Here is a 27,097-nt window from a genome sequence, read left to right as displayed (position 1 = left end):
TTTAAGCCACCCATGAAGAATTGATTCAGCAATCCCCATTCCTTGCAAGACAAATGCTTGCATAGCATCTCAGTTGATCTGGGCAATGTCTTCAGCTTTTATCAATAGTGTAAGATTTTCTCTTTTGCGATTTGGTACACTTGATTTTGTGTTGATCTTTATATGGGTAGCAATGCAGATTTGGCAAACATTTATACAGAAACAATTGGCACTTTAATCAGTCACGAAATTGCCATCTCATTGGTCGGCCGTAAATCATTTGCAGAACACTGATACTTCAACAATGTTCTGAAATACATCCTGAAATGTTAAATTTTCATGAACAATTTCAGGTGACTGTGCTACACCAACAGCACAGAAGATTCAGACAATGGCCATTTGCAAGTTTATCCACCTCCCTTTGACATTCAATGACTGCTAAACTACCATAAACATTTGGGGGAGGGGGGTGGATATCGTTGACCAGAGACTCAACTAGTTTAGTTGCATATATTCTGCAGTGACTAAGAACAGGTCTGAAGCGGAGTATTCTGCAGGGAATGCCTCACCACCTTACTTTCCAAAAACTTTCTACCACCCACAAGACACAATTCAGAACTGCGATAGCCATGCAGATGGAACAAGCCTCAAGAAATTTGACACTATCCAGGACTTGATCAGCACTTCATCCACCAGTTTAAACTATATGTACATCCTTCACTCGCCCACTCTGGCTGCAGTGTGTACTATCAAAAGGATCAAATACAGCAATTTGCCAATTCTTATGTGGAAGTTACTCCCAAATGCGCAACTCCACTATCCAAGAACAAGAGCAGCAAGTTCATGAAAACACCATCACCTCTAGACTCCCCACCCTAACATGGGCTTATACATATTACAATTCCTTAAAATCTTGGAACCGTCACCTTTAACAGCATTGTTGGAACACCACTAGCCCAGTGGTTTAACAAGTTTGCACATCACTATCTTCTGAAGGGGAATTTGGGATAGCCAATAAATTCTAGCTTTGACAACAGTTCCCAGTATTCAAGAATGAATTAAAAATAAAACTATGTTTTCATAGAATCATAGAATTTAAAGTGCAGAAGGAGGTCATTTGGCCCATCGAGTGTGCACCGGCTCTTGGACAGAGCACCCCACTTAAGCCCACGCCTCTACCGTATCCCCGTAATCCAGTAACCCCACCTAAGCTTTTCGGACACTAAGGACAATTTATTATGTCCAATCCACCTAACCTGCTCATCTTTGGACTGTGGGAGGAAACCGGAGCACCCGCGGAAACCCATGCAGACACGGGGAGAACGTGCACACTCCACAAAGACAGTGACTCAAGCCAGGAATTGAACCTGGGACCCTGGAGCTGTGAAGCAACTGTGCTAACCACTGTGCTACCATGCTTGCCCGAATTGTCGAAATTAAGAAAATGTAAATACGCTAAATGCTCACGCTTGACAAATACAGATTTGATTTGACTTATTTATTGTCACATGTACCGAGGTACAGTGTAAAGTATTGTTCTACGTGCAGTCCAGGCAGAACGCTGCATACATGAATACAGGGAACCTACTATAAATAACGGTTATAAAAGATGTAGGAAGAGGATCTATAGGGAAGTGCTCGCAGAGAGTCGCCATATTTTGGCGCCATCTCAGAATTCAAGTCCAAATGAAGCACTAAAGTTTGACACGAGCAAATATGACACCTCTGTTGTAGGAGATTCGCGGTTTGCTAAGACACATTATAAAGCGCATCTACAATTCGTCGGAAGCTACAGATTTTGAACAAATTGGGTACTTGAAACCGCTGTATGTGTTGAACCAGCATGGTGCCGGGTGAAACGGCAGTGAATCGGACAGTGATGCCGCCCTTGAGCTCAGGGAGAGCTGCAGCTCCCGGTCGTGCAGGACCTCCCCCTTCTCCCGTCTCCTGGGAACCATTAACCGAGTCAGGACCACTGCTGCTGCCGGGAGCTCCTGTTTTTCCCCTGCTGCCTTGCTCGGCATCATTGCCCACCCTGCTGCCATCAACGCCACCTTCTCCGTACAGCCAGTAAGGATGAGGTGGCTCCATGCCGGCCACTCTGTTGACTGAATGAGTCCTGAGCCTCATGATGGGGCCACTTCCTCTGCCACCTCCAGTTCGTTGAGAGTGCTGTGCAATTGGTCAACATTAGCTGACATTCTGCTTTTCAGATGCATACGCATAAATGAGGAGTCTGAGATAAACCAAAGAGTCCAAGAACCAAATACAAACTCAAAATTTAAAGTTTAGAAAGATTCCTTAATAGTTAAAACTAATGCTGTCAAATCTATCTCCACTGTTATGAGTCTCAAATCTATTGATACATAGAATAGCATGCATGATAAGATCCATAGAATTCCTACAGTGCAGGAGGAAGCAATTCGGCCCAGTGAGTCTGCACTGACCCACCAACAGAGCATCCAGCCTAGGCCCACTCCCCTACCCTATCCGCGTAACCCCACCTAACCTCTACATCACATCTTTGGACGCCAAGGGGAAATTTAGCATGGCCAATCCACCTAACCTGCACATCTTTAGACGGTGGGAGGAAACCGGAGTACCTGTAGGAAACCGACACAGATATAGGAAAAACGTGCCAACTCCACACACAGTCATCCAAGGCTGGAATTGAACCAGAGTTCCTGATGCTGTGAGGCAGGTGCTAATCATTGTGCCATCGTGCCTCCCTCACTCTTGGTAGACACCAGGAACAAGCCAAACCCAAAATTTCACTCATTTACCTTAGGTTCTCCCTTTGCCATGATGACAAACCAATAATCCCCAGCAAGCTATCTAAACCCACGAACATGCTGCCAAATTCAGGGATTCCCCTCCCCGAAAGCAGGATGGCCAAGTGCAAGCAAAGTAAAACGGACCACAGTGCAAGACCCCACTCTTATCAACCAGTATTGCTTAAATATCAGATTGTTGTAACCTGCACAAATCCTACTGCGTAGGATGAACTGGTTACCCCATGGATCTCGGGAAACATGAACTCCCCCAATAAGGGGGCGGGGCAATCATTAGAACTTTTCTGTTCCATAAATAGAGCTGGCCAGTTAGGCCCTCACAAAACTGGCAACGGGGATGGGATTTGAACACACGCGTGCAAAGCTCTGCTCATCACGTGCGATGCTTTCCCCTATAGCATTGGGGCCATCCTGTCCCACAAGATGGAGAATGGAGGGGAATGGCCAATAGCTTTTGCATCTTGTGCATTGACTGCAGCGGATAAGAAGTATGTGCAGATTGATAAGAAGTGCCTAACAGTGGTCTTTGTGGTTTAACGTTTTCACCAATATGTTTTCGGCTGCCATTTCACCATCGTGACTGTTCATAAGCCTCTGCTTGGTCTTTCAGAGAGGATAATTCAATTCTGCCCATTGCTTCCGTGCAGATCCAGCATTGGGAAATGCTGCTCGTTGCCTTCAAATATTCTCTGGAGCATAAGCCAGGGAAGCAAATTAGGAATACCATTGCACTGAGCCTGTTTCCTTTGTCAACCAGCTCCTTGTCAACTCCTTGCCGAGATGGTCGTGATCTTAAATTACATGGAATTATTGCTGGTCATGGTATCGCAGATCCACAAATGGACGCAGATGGACATGGTCCTATCTAAAGTTCAGCGTGTGGTCTTATATAGTCGGCAGATTAGACAGCCCTCGGGCGAGTTGAGAGCGTTTTCCTCAAATGTCAGAATTTAGTGTTGAAGTTGGTATCCTATTGTGGGGGACGTGTGTGGTCGCCCCGCATAAAGGGCAGGAGCTGACCCTGACTAACTAGTCTGGAATATTATCCCAACATAGAATAAACTCTATAATTATGTAGCAGTTTATTTTTGAATGCGAATAATCGCAGAGATTTGACAGTATGTATAAATGTAATTAAAAAGTAGCATGATGGTAGAAAATGGTATGTGTTGCTCCTGTTTTCGGTGGCCAATCTGCGCAGCGTTGGTCCCATTACCAAATTTGTTTAAATGTCTCCAGCAGATAATTGAAATATAAATTAGAGGCCTAATGTACTTTAAAGTATTCATTTGGAAAATTGAGCTGGCCTACTCTCATCCAGCATCCTTTGTTGAACCCCATGGCCCCCAATGAGACAATTAATTAGCTCCTTTCTTTCAAAAACATTCTGGAATGCCAGGTGACGCAAGTTTTTGAAGACCATTGTGGCACCTGCTTGACCTCCCTGCAGTTTCTATGACTGTTTTTCCTGCTCTAATTTTATAAAAGCAGAGCCTCAGGTTTACGTATTTGGTGTAGGGATAGTTCCCTGCATCCAGTTCGCAATGGCGGGCCAGTGCTATGGAATTTACACCCTTTATGCTTTAATGTTGCTAAAATATGCACCAATGAGCTGCAGGGTATATTGGATGTTGGGTAGATCTTGGAAATTGTACTTTTTAATTATTTTTTATGAAGCACAAACAAATAATAAAAAAGACATACATTCAAATCAGGTGAAGAATCAAACAATAGCTGTCTTCTGTCCAGAAGGATCAGTAAAGTTTGAGTTACAGATAGGCAGCACAGTGGCACAGTAGCTAGCACTGCTGCCTCACAGCATCAAAGGCTGGAGTTCAATTCTGATCTTGGGTCACTGTTTGTGTGGAGTTTGTATGTTCTCCCGGTGTCTTCTTGGGTTTCCTCCGGGTGCTCCGGTTTCCTCCCAAAGTCCAAAGATGCGCAGCTAGGTGAATTGGCCATTCTAAATTGCCCCTTAGTGAACAAGGATGTGCAGGTTAGGTTATGGGGTTATATGGATGGGCAGGGTGGACAGGAGAGTGTAAATGGGTACTTCATTCAAGGGTTGGTGTGGACTCAATGGCTTCCTTCTGCACTGTAGGGATGCTATGATAAATGTATCAGCATATCTGCACCTGTTCTTGGATTACTCAACCTGAATCCCCAGTTCATAAAGACTCCTATGTAAAACAATACAAGTAACATAATCTTAATTAAAATTTACAGCAGGCTAAAGCATAATGCATTATATTCTGTAAGTACTTACTGTGGCTGGAGAAGCACGTGTTGTGTGGCTGACTGGGTGATTAGATCCCTCCATTGACCCGCCTATAAGATAGGCACCCCCTGAGCTGCTGATTATCTGACCGCCTGTAACGCCCATTGGAATGCCGCCAGTGCCCACCATGTTGTGGGATGAGACCACTGTTGCCACCTGGGCAGAGTTTCCTTGGGAGTCGAAATATGTCCCTCCTGTGTTCTGGCTATACATTTGGGCCTCTGAGTAGGGATAGGTAGTTGATCGTCTGAGGAAATTGATTAAAAGCGAAGTTTAATATCCTTGCATAGGTAGATCTTTCTACAATGCTTGCAACAGCATTAGATTAGCGAGATCAAAATAAATTTTAAAATAAATTGATAAAAATCACATGCTGGGATACAATCATGATTGTTTAACTGAATGCATTACTGAGGTATATGATTTATGAGGCTCTGAAAACCAGTGAACCCATTTCATAACATAACAGCAGAGCTTGCACCACAGGATTTAAATGCATTTATTTTCCAGTAACGTGAATTTATATTTTCAATTTGTAAATTAAAATTAGCAAACATCTTAAGAAACAAAATTGCTATGGTTCGTAGCAGAACAAAAACTAATAATTAATAAGGAATCAATTTTACATTGTGGAGACCACATCAGAGTGGCAGTCAATATAACGAACCACGTTACATTTCACTGTCCCCTCAAATGCTGGAAAATTAAATAATTAATCTGATGCTACCCGTTTGACATTTGCTCACAAATCACTAACATTTTTAATTGCTATTCTTGGTGATTTTACAACATTTACTTATATAGATCTTCTTGCAAGAAACAACTTTTATCACTTCAGAAGATAGAGATAAAATATAGATAAAGTTGCAGCCTATCCACCAGATTTTTGATCAGTGTAATATAGAGAAGTTCGACTGGACAAAGAAATACTGAAATATGGAAGTAATCTAGTCACTTGATTTTACATTAGATTTTAATACAGACAAAACTGCAATATTAAGAAGTAACATCAGGAGGAAAATCAAAATTGGGCAGCACGGTAGCATGGTGGTTAGCATAAATGCTTCACAGCTCCAGGGTCCCAGGTTCGATTCCCGGCTGGGTCACTGTCTCTGTGGAGTCTGCACGTCCTCCCCGTGTGTGCGTGGGTTTCCTCCGGGTGCTCCGGTTTCCTCCCACAGTCCAAAGATGTGCGGGTTAGGTGGATTGACCATGCTAAATTGCCCGTAGTGTCCTAAAAAGCAAGGTTAATGGGGGGGGGGGGGGGTGTGTGTGTGTGTGTGTGTGTGTGTGTGTGTGTTGGGTTACGGGTATAGGGTGGATACGTGGGTTTGAGTAGGGTGATCATTGCTCGGCACAACATCGAGGGCCGAAGGGCCTGTTCTGTGCTGTACTGTTCTATGTTCTATGTTTACTTAGTGTGAAACAAGTTGACCACTGAGGTACAAATCAATCTTACTGGGCTTGGAACCATTTTCCCCCCAATGTATAACTTTGTTGTTTAGGAAGGTTATTCTGTAAAAATGTAATGAACAACACAGAAATACATTATCTACCACTATTTTTCGCTGTTCTTTCCTTCCATATCAAATGAGAACTAGATAATCCAACTGTGCAGCAGGGAATCAAAAATTTTTTTTTTTTTTTAAGAGTACCCAATTCATTTTTTCCAATTAAGGGGCAATTTAGCATGGCTAATCCACCTACCCTGCACATCTTTTGGGCGAGACCCACGCAAACAGGGGGAGAATGTGCAAACTGCACACGAACAGTGACCCAGAGCCACTGGGGGGGGGGGGGGGGGGGGGGGGGGATCAGTATTGGTGTTGATCCACTCATTATCATTTTTGGTGCATCTTCGTAACTCTAGTTGAAAATCATCAAACTCAATTTCCATGTGATCCTGATCAATTAAGCCGCTGGCAACTGAACACAGGTCATGGTAAAGAAAAGCAATAATTTGGAGCAAATAAGTCACCTGAGCACAAGTCGACCACATTTTATTTTTTTTAAGTGACTGCACTCAGTGCCCATAGTAAGCCAAATTCAGAGTTCAATTTTCAGTTCTATTTGCCAAATTTGTTATATCACTGCTGAATATTTATTTTCATGTCTCAGAGAGCTAAACTCATCATATAACTTTTTTTCCATTTTCTTTTAGCTCATTTAGTCCTCTATCCATGCTGTCAGTGTGACTTCTCGACTGACTAATAATAGCCTCTGCTTGGATGTCAAGAGTGAGTTCAATCTGCTTCTTCAAATCAAACTTTTTCATTTCTGCTCACATCTCATGATATACTGCATGCTTTTATTTGGATCAAGTCAATCATAGCTTACATATCAATGTTCATCAACCAATATCCTAAATTTCACTATACTGATATGGATTGTGACTAATGCTCGAAGAGTACTATGTACAGTTCTGGTCTCCATATTATAAACAACACATAGAAACAGTGGACCAAATGCAAAAAAGATGTACAAGAGCAAGACCAGGCTAAGGGATCACCTCTAGCGAGAAAGACTGAACAAGCTGGGGAATTTTTTTTTGAAAAGAGGAGACTTGGAGGTCTTTAAATTTATGAATGCTTGGAAAGGATCAATGTAGAGAGAATGTTTTTCCACTCATGATAGATTCATAAGACATTTACCCATGGACCAAATTCAGAAGTAAGAGGAAACTCTTTTTACTCAGAACGGGTTAACCAGTGGAACTCATTACCACAGAAAGTGGTCGAGGCCAGTAGCTTAGTTGCTTTCAAAAGAAAACTAGATAGGCAAATGAGAGAAAAGGGAATAGAAAGATATTGGGCGCGATTCTCCGCCCCCCACGCTGGGTGGGAGAATAGCGGGAGGGCCTCCCAACATTTTTCACGCCCTCCCGCTATTCTCCCCACCCCCCCACGCCAGACCCACGCCACGAATCGGCGCTTGCCGTTTTTTACGGCGAGCGGCGATTCTCCAAGGCTGATGGGCCGAGCCTTCACGCCTGTTTCAACACGGCAGCAAACACACCTGCTTGCTGCCATCGTGAAACGGGCGCCAGATGCCCGTTTGGGGCATCTGGGGGCCCGATTGGCATGGCAGTACCACGGCCGTGCCAAGGGGGGCATAGGCCCGCGATCGGTGCCCACCGATCACGGGCCGTGCGTCCTTTTCCCTCCGCCGCCCCGCAAGATCAAGCCGCCACGTCTTGCGGGGCGGCTGAGGGAAAAGACGGCAACTGCGCATGCGCGGGTTGGCGTTGTCGCCATCGTTGATGGCGTTGACATCATCGGCCGCGTCAGCCGGCGTGACGCTTGACGTGCGGCCTTGACGACCGTCGTCAAGGCCACACCGCCGTGAAGCATGGGGCCGCGCTCCTAGCCCCACCCGTGGGGGAGAATCGGCCCCGGAAGTGGGCGCGAAGGCTGCCGTGGGTCATGGCCTGTCCCATGGTGGTATAATAAGAATAATAATCTTTATTGTACCAAGTAGGTTTACATTAATACAGCAATTAAGTTACTGTGAAAAGTACCTAGTCGCCATATTCCGGCACCTGTTTGGGTACATGGAGGGAGAATTCAGAATGTCCAAATGATCTAACACAGTGTCTTTCAGGACTTGTGGGAGGAAATCGGAGCACCCGGAGGAAACCCACGCAGACACAGGGAGAATGTGCGGACTCCACACAGACAGTGACCCAAGCCGGGAATCGAACCTGGGACCCTGGCACTGTGAGGCAACAGTGCTAACCACTGTGCTACCGTGACACCCCATTGTCACTGGACTAGTAATCCAGAGATTCGGAAACCCAAGTTTGAATCCCAAAATGGTGATATTTAAATTCAATAAAAATCTGGGATTTTTAGAGTTGGGAGGGGAGTTGGAAGGAGTTGGGAGGGGAGTTGGAAGTTGGACTATGGAAAAAGGCTTTGAGGAGTCAATTCATCCTCGTTGTGTGCCAGGCTTTGCCGTATCCAGTTCAAGGTGGTCCACAGGGATCATATGACTGTGGCCCAAATGAGTAGGTTTTTTGAGCAGGTGGAGGACAGGTGTGGGCGAATCACCTACACATGTTTTGGGCGTGTCCGAAGCGGAGGGGATTCTGGCATGGATTTGCGGACGTCATGTCAGGGGTCCTGGAAGGGAGGGTTACTCCGAGTCCAGAGATGGCAATATTTGGGGTGCCGGAGGATCCGGGGGCACAAGAGGGGAGAGAGGCCAACATTTTGGCCTTTCCTTCCCTGTTGGCCAGGAGACAGATTTTGCTGGAACGGAAGGACTCGGAGCCTCCAAAGTAAGCAGTGTGGGTCAGTGACATGGCAGGGTTTCTCAGGCTGGAGAAGATTAAGTTCGCTTTAAGAGGTTCAAATTCAGGGGTCCACCCAGAGGTGGCAGCCGTTCATCGACTTCTTTAAGGAAAACTGACCGTCAGCAGAGGGGGGGGCATGGCAGTGAAGAATAAGGATAGGGAATCTAATATACGGGCAGTCAGGAGGTAGGGCGGGGGGAAAGTTGGGTATGTTATTGTGATGTTGTTGCGTGTGTCGGACCGCTGTTGTTTAGAAAGTTTAAATGTTAAAATTATAAATGCTTCAATAAAATTAAATTAAAAATCTGGGATTAAAAGTCCAATGATGACTGTGAAACCATTTGTCAACTGTCATAGAAACTCATCTGGATCACTAATGTCCTCTAGGAAATCTGCCATCCGTACCTGTTCTGGCCTATATGTGACTCCAGATCCACAGCAATGTGATTTATTCTTTTCTAAAAAAATATTTTATTCTTCTAATTTTTCACATTTTCATCCAAATTTATACCCACCAACAAACAATCAACGGAAACAAATACAATGTCAATCCCCTGGCCAATAATTCCTCCCTTCCACCAACCCCCAAACAAGCCTCAACATTTTAAATACAGAGATATAAAAAAAGGATTCAGGAATTCATCTTCCACTCATACATAGTCACCAACACACACAGCCACCCCCCCCCCCTCCCCCCACCATAATGTTCGATGTCATCCAATTCTTGAAAGTGCATGATAAACAAAGCCCATGAATTGTAGAATCCTTCCATCCTCCCTCTCAACTCAAACTTCACCTTCTCAAGTGTTAAAAACTCCAACAGATCTCCCCGCCACTCCAGGATATAGGGCGATCAGCGAGGTGGAGGCTAAAACACCTGCCTCCACACCCGTTTCCAACCCCGACCAATCCGACACCCCGAATATGGCCTCCAGAGGACCCGGCTCAAGCCTCACAAATACCACCTTCAAAATTATCCTGAACACCTGCCTCCAATACCCGTCCTTTGGACAGGACCAAAACATACGAATGTGGTTTGCAACATTAACAAACATCCTCTACCCACTAAAAAGGGTCGGCTCATCCTCGCCGTTGTGAGGTGCGCCCTGTCTTGTTATGCTCTTGGCGTAGCATAAGCGGCTTCCTTGATGTGCACTCTGACAAAGGAAGTTTCAGACGTGGAGATAACTTCAACACGCTTATTGAACTATTTACAATTCTTACTGTTGATCCTTCTATAGCTACTCAGACTGACAAACCAGTCTGCTACAATCCACGTGGTGGGCGTGATATTGAATCAACCCTGTGTCTGTACTCACTGAGTGTCTCCACTGGAAAGAGGAAGATCATGTGTGCTGTGTCCTTTACATATGGGTTGGTGAAATGCCCCCCTATGGTAGTGTCACCGCTGTGTGTATCGTGAATGCCCATTGGTCGTGTCCTATCTTACTGACCTATTGGTTGAGTGTCTGTGTGTCATGTCTCTGGTGCTCCCTCTAGTGTCTAGCTAGTCTACGTGTATTTACATTAACCCCTTGTGTATCTATAGTGATGCATATCACCACACGCCCTATACACCATTTTCAGCTGCATCAGCCCCAACCTTGCGCACAAATTTGAGGCATTTACCCTCTGGAACAGCTTACACCACAACTCCTCCTCCATGCCGTCTCCCAACTCTTCCTCCCACTTTGCCTCAATCCCCTCCAGCGGTGCCTTCTCTTCTCCCAGAATCACCCCAAAAATCGCCAACACCACCCTCTTCTCCATTCCCCCAGCCGTCAGCACCTCCTCCAACTCTGCAGAGGCCTGTGCCACCGGAAAGCTCTGTATCTCCTTCTTAGTGAAATCTCAGACCTGCACATACCTAAACATTTCCCCCCGCCCCAACATATATTTTGCCCCCAGCTCTAACAGTCCCGCAAACCGGCCCCCTAGAAACAAATCCTTTAATGCCCTGCCTCCGTTCTCCACCCATCCCACTTCCCTGGCTCAAATCTTTGATTCCCCTGAATCAGCATTTCCCTTGATCCCGTCCCCAGCCTAAAGTGCTGGTGCAACTGCCCCCAGATTTTCAACGTCGCTACTATTACCGGACTCCCTGAGTATTTCCCCGCGGCCATCAGGAGTGGCGCTGCTGCCAACGTCCTCAGCTACGACCCCCTACACAGATTCTCCTCCATTCTAACCCTCTGCGAGCCCCCCCTCTAACCTAGCTCCTCACCTTTTCCGCATTCACTGCCCAGTAATAATATACTAAATTTAGAAATCTCAAACCCCTTGACTGCCGTCCTCTCTGCAACAGCACCTTCCTAATCCTAGCCACCTCCCCCCACCCGCCCCCCCACTCAAATAAATGAGGTAAGCATCTTTTCGGCCGCCTTGAAAAATGCCTTTGGCAGGTGTGGTGAATTCATACTGCATTGTAATTCACACTGTATTGTATTGCATAGTATTATGTCCTTGTGGGCTCTGTCTGTGAGCCGTTGAGCGGCTCTGCCCATAGGGGGAGATGAGGAGCTTGTACAGGGCTCCACCCTTAGCCCCTCCCACTACTGGAAGTATAAAGTGCTGCAGCCGTGAGCCTGCCCTCAGTTCTTCTGGTCGCAGGCAGGCTCAGTTGTAAGACTATTAAAACCACAGTTTACTTCCAATCGTGTCTCTAGTGAATTGATGGTCACATCAATTTAATAGTCTTAGAAAACTTGAAGAAAACTACTATGGAATCAGCCCTCAAACCTGATCGACTAGAACTCGACCCGCAGCCTGCAGAGGTGAAGGAAATCTTCCTACACTGGCTTCTATGTTTCAAGGCCTACCTGGCTGAATCAAGCACATCCGAGACTACAGAGGAGCAGAAACTCAGCCTACTGCACGCACAGGTGAACCATCGTATCTCTACGCAACTCAATTGTACCACCTCATATACTGAGGCCCTGACTATGCTCGACCGATTGTACGTGCAGCCGATAAATGAGGTCTACGCGCGGCACATTTTCACTACCCGCCGCCAGCGCCCTGCTCGCACTCGGTCCACATACAAGGGCACACTGTCGCGACCCTAACGATTCAGGGCGCCAGCTACTCTAATTTCCAGCTGTACGTACTCCCTGACCTCTGCGCCCCACTCTTACTAGGGCTCGATTTCCAATGTAATCTCAAGAGCCTCACACTCAGCTTCGGCGGACCCCTACCTCCACTCACTATCTGCAGTCTAGCAACACTAAAAATCAACCCCCCTCTACTCTTCGCTAATCTAACGGCTAACTGTAAACCAGTAGCCACTCGCAGCAGGCGGTACAGCCACAGGATAGAGTATTCATCAGAGCCGAAGTACAGCGGCTCCTACGTGAGGGAGTCATAGAGGCTAGTAACAGCCCCTGGAGAGCTCAGGTGGTGGTCGTCAAGATCGGGGAAAAGTACCAGATGGTGGTTGATTACAGCCAAACCATTAACCGGTTCACGCACCTCGATGCGTACCCCCTCCCCAGAATTCCAGACATGGTCAATCAGATCGCCCAGTACCGCATATTCTCCACGTGGATCTGAAGTCTGCTTACCACCAGCTCCCAATCCAACCGGAGGACCGCCACTACATGGCGTACGAGGCAACTTCCATTTCCTCTGGGTCCCCTTTGGCGTCACGAATGGGGTCTTGGTGTTCCAACGAACAATGAACCGAATGGTGGACCAGTACGGGCTGCGGGCCACGTTTCCGTACTTGGACAATGTCACCATTTGCGGCCATGATCAGCAGGACCACGACGCCAACCTCCACCGATTTCTCCAAACGCCCAGAAAGTCAATCTCACCTACATTACGGAGAAATGCGTTTTCCGCACTACCAGACTAGCCATCCTCGGCTATGTCGTGGAAATCGGAGTCCTGGGCCCCGACCCAGACCGTATGCACCCCCTCTTACAACTCCCTCTCCCTCATTGTCCCAGGACCCTCAAGACGTGCCTGGGATTCTTCTCTTATTACGCCCAGTGATTTCAAAGGGCCACTCCCCTCGACCAATCGAAATGTGTACTTTCTTAACGTCATCGACAAATTCTCCCACTTCCCCTTTGCCATCCCGTGCCCCGATATGACCTCCGACACAGTTATCAGAGCCCTGTACAGTGTCTTCACCCTGTTCGGTTTCCCCAGCTACGTACACAGCGACAGGGGTTCGTCCTTCATGAGCGACGAACTGCGTCAGTATCTGCTCGACAAGGGCATCACCTCGAGCAGGACTACATGCTACAACCCCAGGGGGAACGGGCAGGTGGAGAGGGAGAACCCAACAGTCTGGAAGACCGTCCTACTGACCCTCCGGTCCAGGAATCTCCCGACCTCCCACTGGCAGGGGGTCCTCCCCGACACGTTCCATGCAATTAGGTCCCTCCTGTGCACCGCCACCAACCAGACGCCTCACGAACGATTATTTATTTTCTCTAGGGGCACTACCACGGGGGCTTCACTCCCATCCTGGTTGAGGACACCGGGCCCGGTTCTCCTCCGGAAGCACGTCCGGACACACAAAACAGACCGGCTAGTAGAGAGAGTGCTACTGCTTCACTCGAACCCCCACTACGCCTTTATTGAATACCCCGACGGCCGCCAGGACACCGTTTACCAGGGCAGCACGGTGGCACAGTGGTTAGCATTGCTGCCTACGGCGCTGAGGACCCGGGTTCGAATCCCGGCCCTGGGTCACTGTCTGTATGGAGTTTGCACATTCTCCCCATGTCTGCGTGGGTTTCACCCCCACAACCCAAAAGATGTGCAGGCTAGGAGGATTGGCCATGCTAAATTGCCCCTTAATTGGATAAAATAATTGGGTACTCTAAATTTTAAAAAAAGAAAAAAAAGGACACCGTTTCCCTCCGGGACCTGGCGCCTGCAGGATCCACCACCACCACCGCCGAGGTACCCCTCACACTACACCCCACCCCCTGCGCCCCCACGCCTATAGGTTCCCTGCCCACGCTCTGCGCCCCCGCGCCTATAGGTTTCCTGCGCCCCCCTTTGCCCGTCGCACCGGTCAGGAATGAAGCTCGGACCGAAACACCCCCGGAGTCCACCCTCATACCCACACTGATCGTCACCACCCAGCCACCCGAAGAGGCTGCAACCCCGGTGCTCCGCCGATCCCAAAGGACGACTCGCCCACCGGACCGGCTCAACTTGTAGACGCGTCACCCCCGCCGGACTTGATTTTTTTTTACAGGGGGTGAATGTGGTGAATTCATACTGTATTGTAATTCACACTGTATTTTATTGCATAGTATTACGTCCTTGTGGGCTCTGTCTGTGAGCCGTTGCGCGGCTCTGCCTATAGGGGGGGATTCCTCAGGATTCACCTGAGGAAGGAGCAGTGCTCCGAAAGCTAGTGTTTGAAACAAACCTGTTGGACTTTAACCTGGGGTTGTAAGACTTCTAACTGTGCTCACCCTAGTCCAACATCGGCATCTCCACAGCATGGCAGAAGCAGCGTTCTGAGTGGGGGGGGGGGGGGCAATGGATGTGGTTTATAGAGACTTTCCGAAGACCTTCGCCAAGGTCTCACGTAGTAGATTACAATGTAAAGTTAAAGCTAATGTAATTGCGGTTAGTGTCTTGAGATGAATAGAAAGTTGGTTAGCAAATAAGAAGCAAAATGTAGGAATAAATGGGTCTTTTTCCGAATGGCAGATATAGTAAAATGGATAAATGTGAGGTTATCCACTTTTATAGGAAGAAAGATTATTACTTGAATGGGTGCAAATTGAGAGTGGTGGATATAATAATAATCTTTTACTATATCTGCCATGCATATGCCCACTCACTCCCCCAGTCCAAATCACGTTGCTGCATCCTCCTCACAGCTCTATATCATCTGCAATACACTTCCCTCATCCAAATCATTAATTTATAATGTGAACCGTTGGGGTCCTAACACTAATCCCTGTGGTACCTCACTAGTCACTGCCTGCCATTCGGAAAAAGACCCATTTATTCCGACATTTTGCTTCTTATTTGCTAAACAACTTTCTATTCATCTCACGACACTACCCGCAATTACATTAGCTTTAACTTTACATTGTAATCTACTACGTGAGACCTTGGCGAAGGTCTTCGGAAAGTCTCAATAAACCACATTCATTGGATCTCTCTGGTCAACTGTACTAGTTACAGCCTCAGAGAATTCCAGTAGATTTGGCAAGCAGGATTGCCCTTTTGTAAATCCATGCTGACTTTAACTTGCTTTCCAAATGCTATGCACTGGAATCCTTGATAATGGAGTCTAGCGGCTTCCCCACTACCGACGTTAGACTCACTGGTCCATAGTTCCCTGTTTTCTCTCTACCTTCCTTTTTGAATAGTGTGGTTACATTAGCTACCCTCCAATCTGTAGGAACCATTCCAGAGTCCATATAATTTTGGAGAATGACCACCAATGGATCTAGTTTTTCTGGGGTCACTTCTTTAATTTCTCTGGGATGAAGATTATCAGGCCCTGGAGATATATCAGGCTTTAATCCCATCAATTTCCCCCAACCATTTATCTATTGATACTGATTTCCTTCAGCTCCTCACTAAAACTTGTGTTTCTCCCAACATCCAGTACATTATTTACGGCTTTTTTGGACAATACCCAGTCCAAGATATCCTGTTATCTTGTTTGTTCCTCAATGTATTGGTCCTGAAAGCCATCCCATATGCACTCGAGAAATTCCCCCTCTATTGTACTGTGAGTAATTTGACTCATCCAATCTATATGCAGATTAAAGTCACCTTTAATCACAGATGTTCCTTTATCACATGCATCTCTGATTTCCTGTCTATGCTATTTCTAACATCATCACTACCGTTTGGTGGTCGGTATTCTATCTCCATGACTGATTTTTATCCCTTGGTGTTTCTTAATTTGACTCTTACAGATTCCACATTGTCTGTGCTAATAACGTTTCTCAGTCTTATATCAATATCTTCTCTCATCAACAGTGCAACACCACCGGCTTTTCCTTTCTGTCTGTCTTTTCCAAACACTGAATAGCCCTCAATGTTTCGTTCTCATCCTTGGTCACCTTGGAGTCATATCTTCGTAATCCCAACTATATCATTGCCGTATGCAGCTATTCACGCATCTAATTCATCCCCCCCCCCCCCCCCCCCCCCCCCACCTCCAAGGACTTCCATCCCAGTCCTGCCCAGGTGCAACCCTCCAGTTTATACACGATCCCCCAGAACCGGTCCCAATGCCCCAGGAATCTGAATCCCTCACACCATCTCTTCAGCAACATTTTCATCCTATATAATCTTGCTGTTTCTACTCTAACTACCATGTAGCACTGGTAGCAATCCCGAGATCATTACCTTTTGAGGTATTACTTTTCAACTTGCTTCTTAGCTCCCTATATTCTGCTTTCAGGACTTCATCCCTTTTTTAAAACCTATGTCCTTTGTACCAATGTTTGTCACGACAACTGGCTGTTCACCTTCTCCTTTCAGAATGTCCTGTACCCATCTGAGACATCCTTGACACTTGCATCAGGGAGGCAATATACCATCCTAGAGTATCTTTTGTGGACACAGAAAGGTCTATCTATTGTCCTCACAACTGAATCCCCTGTAACTATTACATGTCATACCATTTGCTCCTCCTCTGTGCAGCAGAGCCAACCGAGGTGCTACGAATTTGGCTGCTGCTATTATTTCCTGAGAGGTCATACCCCTCAACAGTATCCAAACAGTATTCATCTATTTTGCAGGGGAATAGCCACAGGAGCTTCATGCACTGCCTGCCTAGTCCTGTTGCTCTGCCTAGTGGTCATCCATTTCTTTCCTGCCTGTGGAGTGTGTGGAGTGTGAGCCTGTGGTGTGAGCACCGCTCTATACATGCTCCCCACAATACTCTCCGCCTCACAAATGCTCCAATGTCCCCAGCCGCGACTCCAGTTCCAAAACACAGGCTTCCAGGAGCTGTAGTTGAAGGCACTTCCTGCAAACATGCTGGTCCTAGGAACTGGAAACGTTCCTGGCCAAGTGAAGAGTACATCTTAGACTTAGAACAGTACAGCACAGAACAGGCCCTTCGGCCCTCAATGTTGTGCCGAGCATGATCACCCTACTCAAACCCACGTATCCACCCTATACCCGTAACCCAACAACCCCTCCCCCTTAACACTAAGGTCAAGGACACTACGGTCAATTTAGCATGGCCAATCCACCTAACCCGCACATCTTTGGACTCTGGGAGGAAACCAGAGCACCCGGAGGAAACCCACGCACACATGGGGAGGACGTGCAGACTCCGCACAGACAGTGACCCAGCCGGGAATCGAACCTGGGACCCTGGAGCTGTGAAGCATTTGTGCTAACCACCATGCTACCATGCTGCCTGTGGTGTGGCAAGAACCTGCACTTGGAGTCTTTTAATGTAGGGAGGCTGTTGCACTGCAGCTTTCACATGGTTTTGGCTGACCAGGACGCTTGGCTGCTCTTACTGCCTGCTGTACTGTAAGGATTTGCAGGTTGATAATTAACCTGCTTGGCCATGTTACGAACCTCCTGCCTTGATATTAAAATCTAAAACCTTGGGCTTGGTTACAGTACAAGACACAAGGCAATCATCACTCACAAGGGATTGTGTAAACACATTGTTGATTCATTATTAAGACTAGGCACATGAGAACAGTTATACATAGGTATACAATTTGAGGACATCAGAGCTCATGCAGCTCTCTCTTGGACATTTGATGAGGAACAATAGGAACAGCAGCAGAAGCAACACCATCAGCATCATCAACTGCCTTCTTTTCAGGTACAGACAACCCAACAGGACAGTGGGCTGGGGGGAGGAGATGTACACAGAACAGAGAACAAGAAACGTACAGCACAGGAACAGGCCCTTCGGCCCTCCAAGCCTGCGCTGACCATGCTGCCCGTCTTGGAGAGATAGAGGAACAAATGGAACGGCCTGAGGAGTGGCATGCAGTAGAATGGCAGGAAAATCAGACTGTGGGGATTAGCACCTGGAAACGGGATCTGACTCACTCTTTTTTACCCTCACTGAACTTCTTAGTGCACTGTGTTCAGGTTGAAGGGACCACAATCTTACTTTTCCTCAACCATTTGCATCACACCTACTTGGTTTGAGAGGCAGGCATCTCCCTCCTGTGGTGATCTGAATCACTGTAAATGCACAAGGGGTTAATGCAAATACATTAAGACTAAGTAAACACTAGAGGGAGCACCAGAGACATCATGACACATATACATTCAACCAATAGGTCAGCAAGATAGGACACGCCCAATGGACAGTCAAGACACCCAGAGGTGACACTACCACAAGGGGGCAGCCCATATAAAAGGAGAGGGCACACATGCTCTTCCTCTTTTCCACAGGCGACACCTAGTGAGAGGCAGGGGCAGATCGGAAGGATCACACCCACCGCATGGATTGGTGAAGACTGGTTAGTTAGATTGAGTTACTATAGTAAGATTAGCAGGAGAGTCGAACTCAAGTAGGAGAACTGTTAACTGTTCAATAAATGTGTTAAACCTATCTCCAAGTCTGAAGTTTCCTTTGTCAGAGTATATGTCAAGGAAGCAGCTTATGCTACATGAAGAAGCATAACACAATATGGTACCAGTAATGCCCTGTTGAATCTCTACAGTTCAACTCAAAATATCCGTGACGGGCAGCAACAGCACCCATGCAAGATGTTTGAGATTCCGGTTCCACTGCAGCTCAGGTACCACGGCAATCTCAGTGCAAACTGCCGTGCATTCAGGCAGAGATTTGAGATCTACCTGGTAGCGTCTGACCTAGATGGCGTGGCGGATGCAGAGAAAATAAAGCTTCTGCTCACCATTGCGGGTGCAAGTGCAGCAGAAATCTTCAAGACCTTCAAGTACTCCAAAGGGCAAGACAAGAGAGACTTCCAATCTCTCCTGGACAAGTTTGAAGAATACTGCGAGGAAAACACAAGAGAGAACGGTAAAAGAGTCGCCAATACTTACCACGAGGCGAAGGTAGGCTGCAAATGCAGAAAACAGCAGTTTTGATTGGCAGCCATCTGGCGAAAGGAGCTGCACATGCGCAGTTGCCCAGAAGACGAGAACCGGCAAAACAGTGTTTTGTGCATGCACAGTTGCGCACAGAGAAGTAAGGTCCGTTTGCGCATGCGCGAGGAGCCGAACTTACGCAGTTGCGCAAAGAGCGCACAGTAAAGGAAAAGCAATCTGCGCATGCGTGTTCCATTCCTACACTCTACGTCACAAGCGTCATGACGTCAGAGGCCCCGGACCACATCAAATTAAAGGGGAAATGCCCCAAAATAGTGGAAACATTTTTTAATGCCGGAAAGCACAATTCTTTCACCTGGAACGATAGCACAATGCCTGAACTTCGACCAGTAGCTGAAAGTAACCTCCGCAGAAACCTGCAACAGGCTTTTAGCACCGCCCAAAGAAATTATTTGGTCCTTGAAGACTACGACTCAGACGTTGATTTCTTCTTTGGACATCGCGAGCACAATCACAGCTCTGACACAAAAAGTGATGATATGGTCCTTGAAGACTACGACTCAGGATGATTTCATCATTGGACGTGGCGACCTCAGTACCAAATCCGAACCACAATGAGATGTGTTGTACAGTGAAGAATCCGACACAGACATGGACAAGTTCTTCAGATTTGAGGATCCTCATCCCAGCACAGACAACATCCTAACCCAGAAATACAGGATTCTGCTGCGGGCTGACGCCAAGAGACAGAGAGAGGCCCAAGCCCACAGAGAGCGGCGTGACACCAAACTAGTGGTCCACGCACCACGAACAGTGCTCCATGAAGAGTCCCCGACTCCACATAGAGAGTGGTCCACGCACCACGAAGAGTCCCCGACTCCGCACAGGAAGCGATGACAGACTCCATAGCGAGACCACTGCACGTCTCCACACAGAGAATACAGAAAGACTCCACAGCGAGACCACTGCATGACTCTGTTGAGAGCGCACAGATCGGCTCCACAGCGAGACAACTGCATGCCTTCACACAGGGAACGATGCCAAACTCCACAGAGAGAGCGGTACAAGCCTCCACAGCGCACTTGTTGACAGGCTCCATGATGGAAGCAACGCAAGACTCCAGAGCGCAGTCCTTGCATGAACAAGACCATGATGGTCTAGCAACCTTATCTGAGCAACCAGCAGCAGACGATGCAAGTCTGCCATGCTCAAGTGCACAGCAAGACGACTATGACAGTCTACCACGCTCACGTGAACAACAAAAAGACTATGACAGTCTACCCAGATTATTTGAGCCACCACAAGAAGACTCTGACAGTCTACCCAGCTCATCTAACCAACAAGAAGACACTGAAGGTCTACCCACTGTATGTGCGACAAGTGACAAAGGCTTCACAATTCCCTTGAAAGATGTGCGGCATCTCAGCAAGACTGACAGATCTCAGGTAGTTTGTACAGAGGCACTCGACAATCAAAGTGAGGTTACTAGTGACTCCAGTGACACCACGTTAACTCAAACCTCATCCATAAGAAAATGCATTCCTGTACGTTTTGACTCTGGACGGAGAGCATCAAGACACCTCAGATGATTCAAGTGAACCTGAAATGACTCCGGACGGGGAGTGTCAAGGAAACAAAGCTGATTCAGGTGAAACAGAAAGGACTCCAGATGGGGAGCATCGACAAGCCAAAGATGATTCTAGTGAACCGGACATGACTGCAGGTGGGGAGCGCCGAGGAATCAGAGACGGCACGCTCAATGAAATAGCAGATGCCACAAAGGACACTGACACAAGTGACTTTTTGAAGGACTCGGCCTATCTACAGAGGGTGGTCATTGAGCACAACAACAAAACCTACAAAATCAACAACACTGACAACAACAAGAAGCGTACCAAAGGCACCAACGTCAACAACAAGCATGACAAAAAAAACAACACTGGAACAAAGACTGGTATGACATGGTACAACTCTGCAAATGCAGGACAATGTAACAGCACAGCTCCTAACACTGGCAAGAGTACAGCCATACCATGGCATGACAGCAAATCTCACCAATTCAATCTTGCTCCATTACAAACAAGCAAACGAGCTTTCAAGGCAGATGAATTTGCTCCACTACGAACAAGCAAACCAGCTTTCAAGGCAGATGACATACTGCATCAATATCGCAATCACAAGAAACAGTCCAGGTCGGACAACACAGATTACATACTGCATCGCTACCACAAGCATCGAGGAAAAAAAAGAGTCCAAATCAGACAACGCAGTGATTTGACCATTTGCACACCTCCTGATCACTTCTTGGTCCTTAAGCACAGGAACACTGACGGCATTCACACGGAAATGACAACATCACGTCGACACTTCAATAACAAAACAAGAAAGCCACTGACCATATAAATTCATGAACTTTGGACTCATACTTATTATTTGGTTATTGTATAATCATCACTGTCATCATGATTTGTACATGTCATCACTTATCTACCTGTTTGTTCAATTGTCTTTAACACTGTACAAAAAATATGTAACACGAAAGGGGGGATGTGGTGATATGCATCACTGTAAATACACAAGGGGTTAATGCGAATACACTAAGACTAAGTAAACACTTGAGGGAGCACCAGAGACATCATGACACACAGACATTCAACCAATAGGTCAGTAAGATAGGACACGGCCAATGGGCAGTCAAAACACCCAGAGGTGACACTACCACAAGGGGGCAACCCATATAAAAGGACAGGGCACACATATTCTTCCTCTTTTCCACAGGCGACACCTAGTGAGAGACAGGGGCAGATCGGAAGGATCACACCCACCGCATTCATTGGAGCAGACTTGTTAGTTAGACTGAGTTACTATAGCAAGATTAGCAGGATAGTCAAACTCAAATAGGAGAATTGTTAACTGTTCAATAAATCTGTTAAACCTATCTCCAAGCCTGAACCTTCCTTTGTCAGAGTATACGTCAAGGAAGCAGCTTATGCTACATCAGGAAGCATAACACACCTCCCATCCGTGGAAAACACTACCTCACTTCAGTCCCTCAGATGTCCGCAGCAGGAGTTCCAGGTAAGAAACTGAGACCAGGGTTGTAGTTTTCCCAAGTTTCCTCACCATTCCTGCAGCAGCTAATGCCTCAGGAAGCAATGTACAATTTTAACTATTTTGAGATCTCTGTGGGGAAACCATAAATCAAATTTACTGAAATGACACCCCCCATGATGAAATTACCAACAAGAATTCACTTTTGTAACTTTTACCTTGACATGAACTAATGCAAATTAAACATGAAATAATGGGGCAAAAAAGGTAAATTTCAATGTAACTAGTTGATACAACAAAGATACATCTTGCATAACTACAAGCATTGCTCTTTCCCATGTATGGCAATACATAGCTATATAGTTTCAAAATCTAACAATAGATTCACAGGTGCAATCACCATCATCAAACACACTTCTGCGAACATTGGCTCGCTCAGATCACAACAGTCCATTTGGTATGGCTTTCCAGAGTTCGTTTTTAAACAACCAATTAATAACACCCAGTTCATGATTTGGTCACTTCTGTGAAAGCGTCTAGCTCTATAGCATCTCCAAGCTAAAACGTTCCATGTTTGACCTTTTTAGCCAGCTCGCATGGCGCCCCTCTCCTTTTCTGCAAAACAGAAACACTGAACTCCTTGAGAGTGATTTTCTTCCTTTCCTCACTCAATTTCAGTTTTCCTCTTTCTGTCTCTATCTGCTTTCTCTTTGTATCTGCATTGTTGCTTTCATCCTCCAGCTCCTCCTCTTGTAGCTCTCCGATGTATCTACAGGACACAAGGCTTCTTTCTTAACTTAAAGACTCTCATTCAAAGTATCATCTTGCATCATTGAATTTGTCTATATATGTGTTTATGGAACCCACCTCTTCATTCACCTGAGGAAGGACCTGCGCTCCGAAAGCTAGTGATTTGAAACAAACCTGTTGAGACTTTAACCTGGTGTTGTAAGACTTCTTACTGTGCCCACCCCAGTCCAACGTGGCATCTCCACATCATTACTTTCTGTTGGTACTGCTCACAGGTCAAGGGTCCCCAGGTCACATGAACCAATATTTCTTATTATCCAAGAAAATTGCAACAGATGCAAACTCGCAAAAGTCCTTTCTTGAAAATTCTTAAAAACAATTACAGATTCCACAGACCTCTTTAAAAATACATTCCCCTCTCCTAAAGATAGTGAGTTACAGTTACAAGACATTAGCTTTTCTCTGGCACTCACCACAAAAGTTATTCTTTCTAGATGAGCCTGGGCAACAAGGCTAGTCTTCTGTGAGACATCACATTCAATCTGATGTGCATCTTTTAAATCAGGTTAACCAGATAATGGGACTTAGGCTGTTTCCTACCCTAATCCCCAACTCAGGACATTTAACTTTATTGTACAGCTCCAATATTAGAACTCAGATTGCCAAGCTGAGATGGATTAAACAATAGAACCTAACCTTAATTTATTATAATATTTTACTGACAGACCCACATAGTAAGTCATGTACCTCCACAATCTCTTAGAATCATAAAATTCTTAGTCTGCATCGACCCTCTGAAAGATGACCAAGCCAGACCCACTCCTCCCATAACCGTACCTAATGGAATACTTTCCACTTGCTTCGATGAGTGTAGCTCCAACAACACTCAAGAAGTTCGACACCATCCAGGACAAAGCAGCCCGCTTGATTGCTACCCCTTTCACAAACATTCAATCCCTCTACCTCCGATGAACAGTGGCAGCCATGTGTACCACCTACAAGATGCATTGCAGGAACTCGCAAAGGTTCCTTAGGCAGCACCTTCCAAACTCACGACCACTACTATCTAGAAGGACAAGAGCAGCAGATACCCGGGAACCCTACCACCTGGAGCATGACCTCCAAGTCACTCACCACCCTGACTTGGAAATATCCCCGTTCCTTCACTGCCACTGGGTCAAAATCCTGAAACCTCCTCCGTAACAGCACTGTCGGTGTATCGATACCTTAGGGGCTGCAGCGGTTCAAGAAGGTCACTCACCACCACTTTCTCAAGGGCAACTAGGGATGGGCAATAAATACTAGCCTAACCAGCGACGCTCACATCATATAAATGAATTTTTTAAAAAACCTGCACATCTTTGGAAAATAACAGGCAAAGTTAGCATGGTCAATCCATCATGAGTTGCACATCTTTGGCCTGTGGGACGAAACCCGAACACCCAGAGGAAACCCATGCAGGCATGGGAGAAAGTGCAACTCCACAGTTACCTAAGGTCGGAAGTGAACCCGGGTCCCTGGCACGGTTAGGCAGGCCAGTGCTAACCACTGAGCTGCCCTCTTTCGGTCTTCAATATATACTCTATTGAGCAATAAAATTAACAGGTAAACAAATATTCAAATAAACAACTCCTTAAAGGAGCAAGTCATCAATATATATTCTTTTGAATACCACAATCACATAAATGAACAAATATTCAAATGATCAAACCCTTTAAGAAGCTAAATTGTTAATATTCAGCCACAAATATGAATTATGGAACTTTTCCTCACATTTAGATGAGCAAGATTTGGTCATGTTTCTGCCCCGTTTCGTTTTTTGTGTGTTAAGTAAATGTGATAACCACTACACTACAGAAACAATGCATAGTTTTCAATATATACACACTTTTATAACCAATAGAAACAATAAAATAATTAACAAATTACCAAAGTTAACAGTCTCCTTAAGATGAAAAACTTCAACTTATATTCTTAATAAAACCAATAATCAATAAATTAAACAAAAGTGACAGTAAGTACAGCTCCTGGAGGGGCACTGTAACTAAAACAAAATGTCAAAAGGAAACTGTAATAAGTCCAAGGAGGCAGAAATCCCTTCACCAGAATCCCTTTTATTAACAAAACCAACAGCAGTACGACCAGGTGCATTCAGCTTGCTGTCTACACTGGGAGTGCTGAGGATCTGATTGGGCCACTGATCAGGGAACTCATATTCCAATTGGCCTATTTCAAAGGCCTGGTCTAAGTATTGGAGAAACTTAACTATTTAAACCAAAGTGTCATTTCCAGAGGTGATGGTGAACCCCAGGCCCCACAGCACCCACCACTCGCAAAAGGTCTGAAGTGTGCAGGTGGACACCATGTGCTCCCTCGCCAAGACCACCGGACCACAAACGTAGCTGTGCTTTAGGGGGGCAGGCAGCCCACTGGGCCTGTTAATGGGCAATTTGGTCAGGTCCAGGAGCAGACCCATGAGGAGATCCTCCTCCCTCCTCACTGCCCCCCACACTAGGTGACCGAAGATGAGGAGCATGGGGTTCAAGTGCAACTAAAGGTCTGGCAGCTGCTGCTCCAAATAGCTAAAAGGCGTTGAAACCTTGGGCAATCAATATAAATGTGGAACACTTTCTCCTGTGCAGAAAAGACATGCAGCCTGGAAGTCTGCAAACCACCTTAACATATGGTTGCATGGCACTGCTGCATGCAACACCATCCCACCAGGCCTCTGATTGGGAAAGGGAAGACTCCCAGGTAGAGACCCCTCCACTGTCATATCCTGATAGTGGAGGAAAGCAAGAAGCTGGAGGATGTGCAACAACATGCCTACAGGAAATCAATCTGATGTGTTGGGTACTCTGGATCTGTGGAGACTGCCTTTACCTCAGCAGTAACACATACAGGCTCCCAACACTTGAAATAGTACAACATTATTTTATTAAGCTAGGAACTGTTGAACATACTTTCACTGTGGGTCGACACTATGTTAGATTAAACTGAAGACCTATGCCTATCCTAACCAGTCTATACTATCAGCACATGGTAAAGATCTGTGCTACAAGCTGTGAGCTCTGTCCTTCTTAGAGGCTGCATCCCGAATGAGCAGGAAAACTATTGCCCTCTGTCTTTATAGTGAGTGTGCTCTAACTGATGATTGGCTGTGTGTTGTGTGTGTTGATTGGTCTTGCAGTGTGTCAATCAGTGTGCGTCTGCACCATGATATACTGATGTGTATATTATGACACCATCTACGCTGAATGGAAAGGCACAGAGGAAATTTCCACGAGTTGGCTCAGATTGTGGGGCTGCAACTCGCAAGAGAGGTGTTGGGGCACAGGACCAATGTGGAATTCCATCCAAACAGGGGAGACTTCAATATATACTCTTTCAAATAAAACAAAAGTCAGTAAGTTAAATACAAATGAGAAGGAGTGACAGCTCCTAGAGGGGCACTATAACTAAAACATAGCATCAAAAGGAAAAGTCATAAATTAAATTAAAATGTCAGTCCCAAGGCTGATAATACACCCGTACCCCCGTAGCAGCCACTGGTTGTGGAAGGCCTGAAACATGCCAGTGGACAAGGCCACCTAGTGGCGAACATAGAGGGGCAATGGGTTTGGACAACCTCAACTGCCCACTACTTGGACCTATTAATGGCCAACTTGGTCAGGCCTAGGGCAGGTCCACAAGGAGGTCCTCTTCCCTCCTCCCCAGCCTCTGCATCAGGTGACCGAAGATTAGGAATGTGGGGCTGAAGTGCAACAAAAAGCTGAGAAGCCCCTTCAAATAATTAAAAAGAGGCTGCAATTTTGGGCAAGCTATATGTTAATTAAGACCCACCAGCCTAATGCAATTAACACCCAACTGATATATAAGTGGCACCCAGAACTACCCCTGCTTTCAATATTCATTCATGGGAATAGGGCATCATCGGCTCAGCCAGCAATTATT

The 27,097-nt window shown here is 46.2% G+C and overlaps 1 protein-coding gene across 5 annotated transcripts in view; it reads right to left on the bottom strand.

Annotated features, from left to right (window-relative positions):
• The window catches only part of rfx3 (regulatory factor X, 3 (influences HLA class II expression)), a 572,273-nt gene that overhangs the window by 239,476 nt on the left and 305,700 nt on the right, over positions 1–27,097 (bottom strand). For 4 of the 5 annotated variants that reach the window (XM_038804657.1, XM_038804659.1, XM_038804656.1 and 1 more), the window contains one exon: positions 5,038–5,296. The exons of the other annotated variant lie outside the window; for it this stretch is intronic. In XM_038804657.1, coding sequence (XP_038660585.1) covers positions 5,038–5,296 — 259 coding nt within the window. The remainder of the gene's footprint in view (positions 1–5,037; positions 5,297–27,097) is intronic. 5 annotated transcript variants of the gene reach the window in all.

The sequence above is a fragment of the Scyliorhinus canicula genome, chromosome 8 (assembly GCF_902713615.1).
Source record: "Scyliorhinus canicula chromosome 8, sScyCan1.1, whole genome shotgun sequence".
In the NCBI taxonomy this organism is placed as follows: domain Eukaryota; kingdom Metazoa; phylum Chordata; class Chondrichthyes; order Carcharhiniformes; family Scyliorhinidae; genus Scyliorhinus; species Scyliorhinus canicula.
Note: the sequence above shows the minus strand (reverse complement) of the source record. Positions and strands in the feature narration are given on the sequence as shown.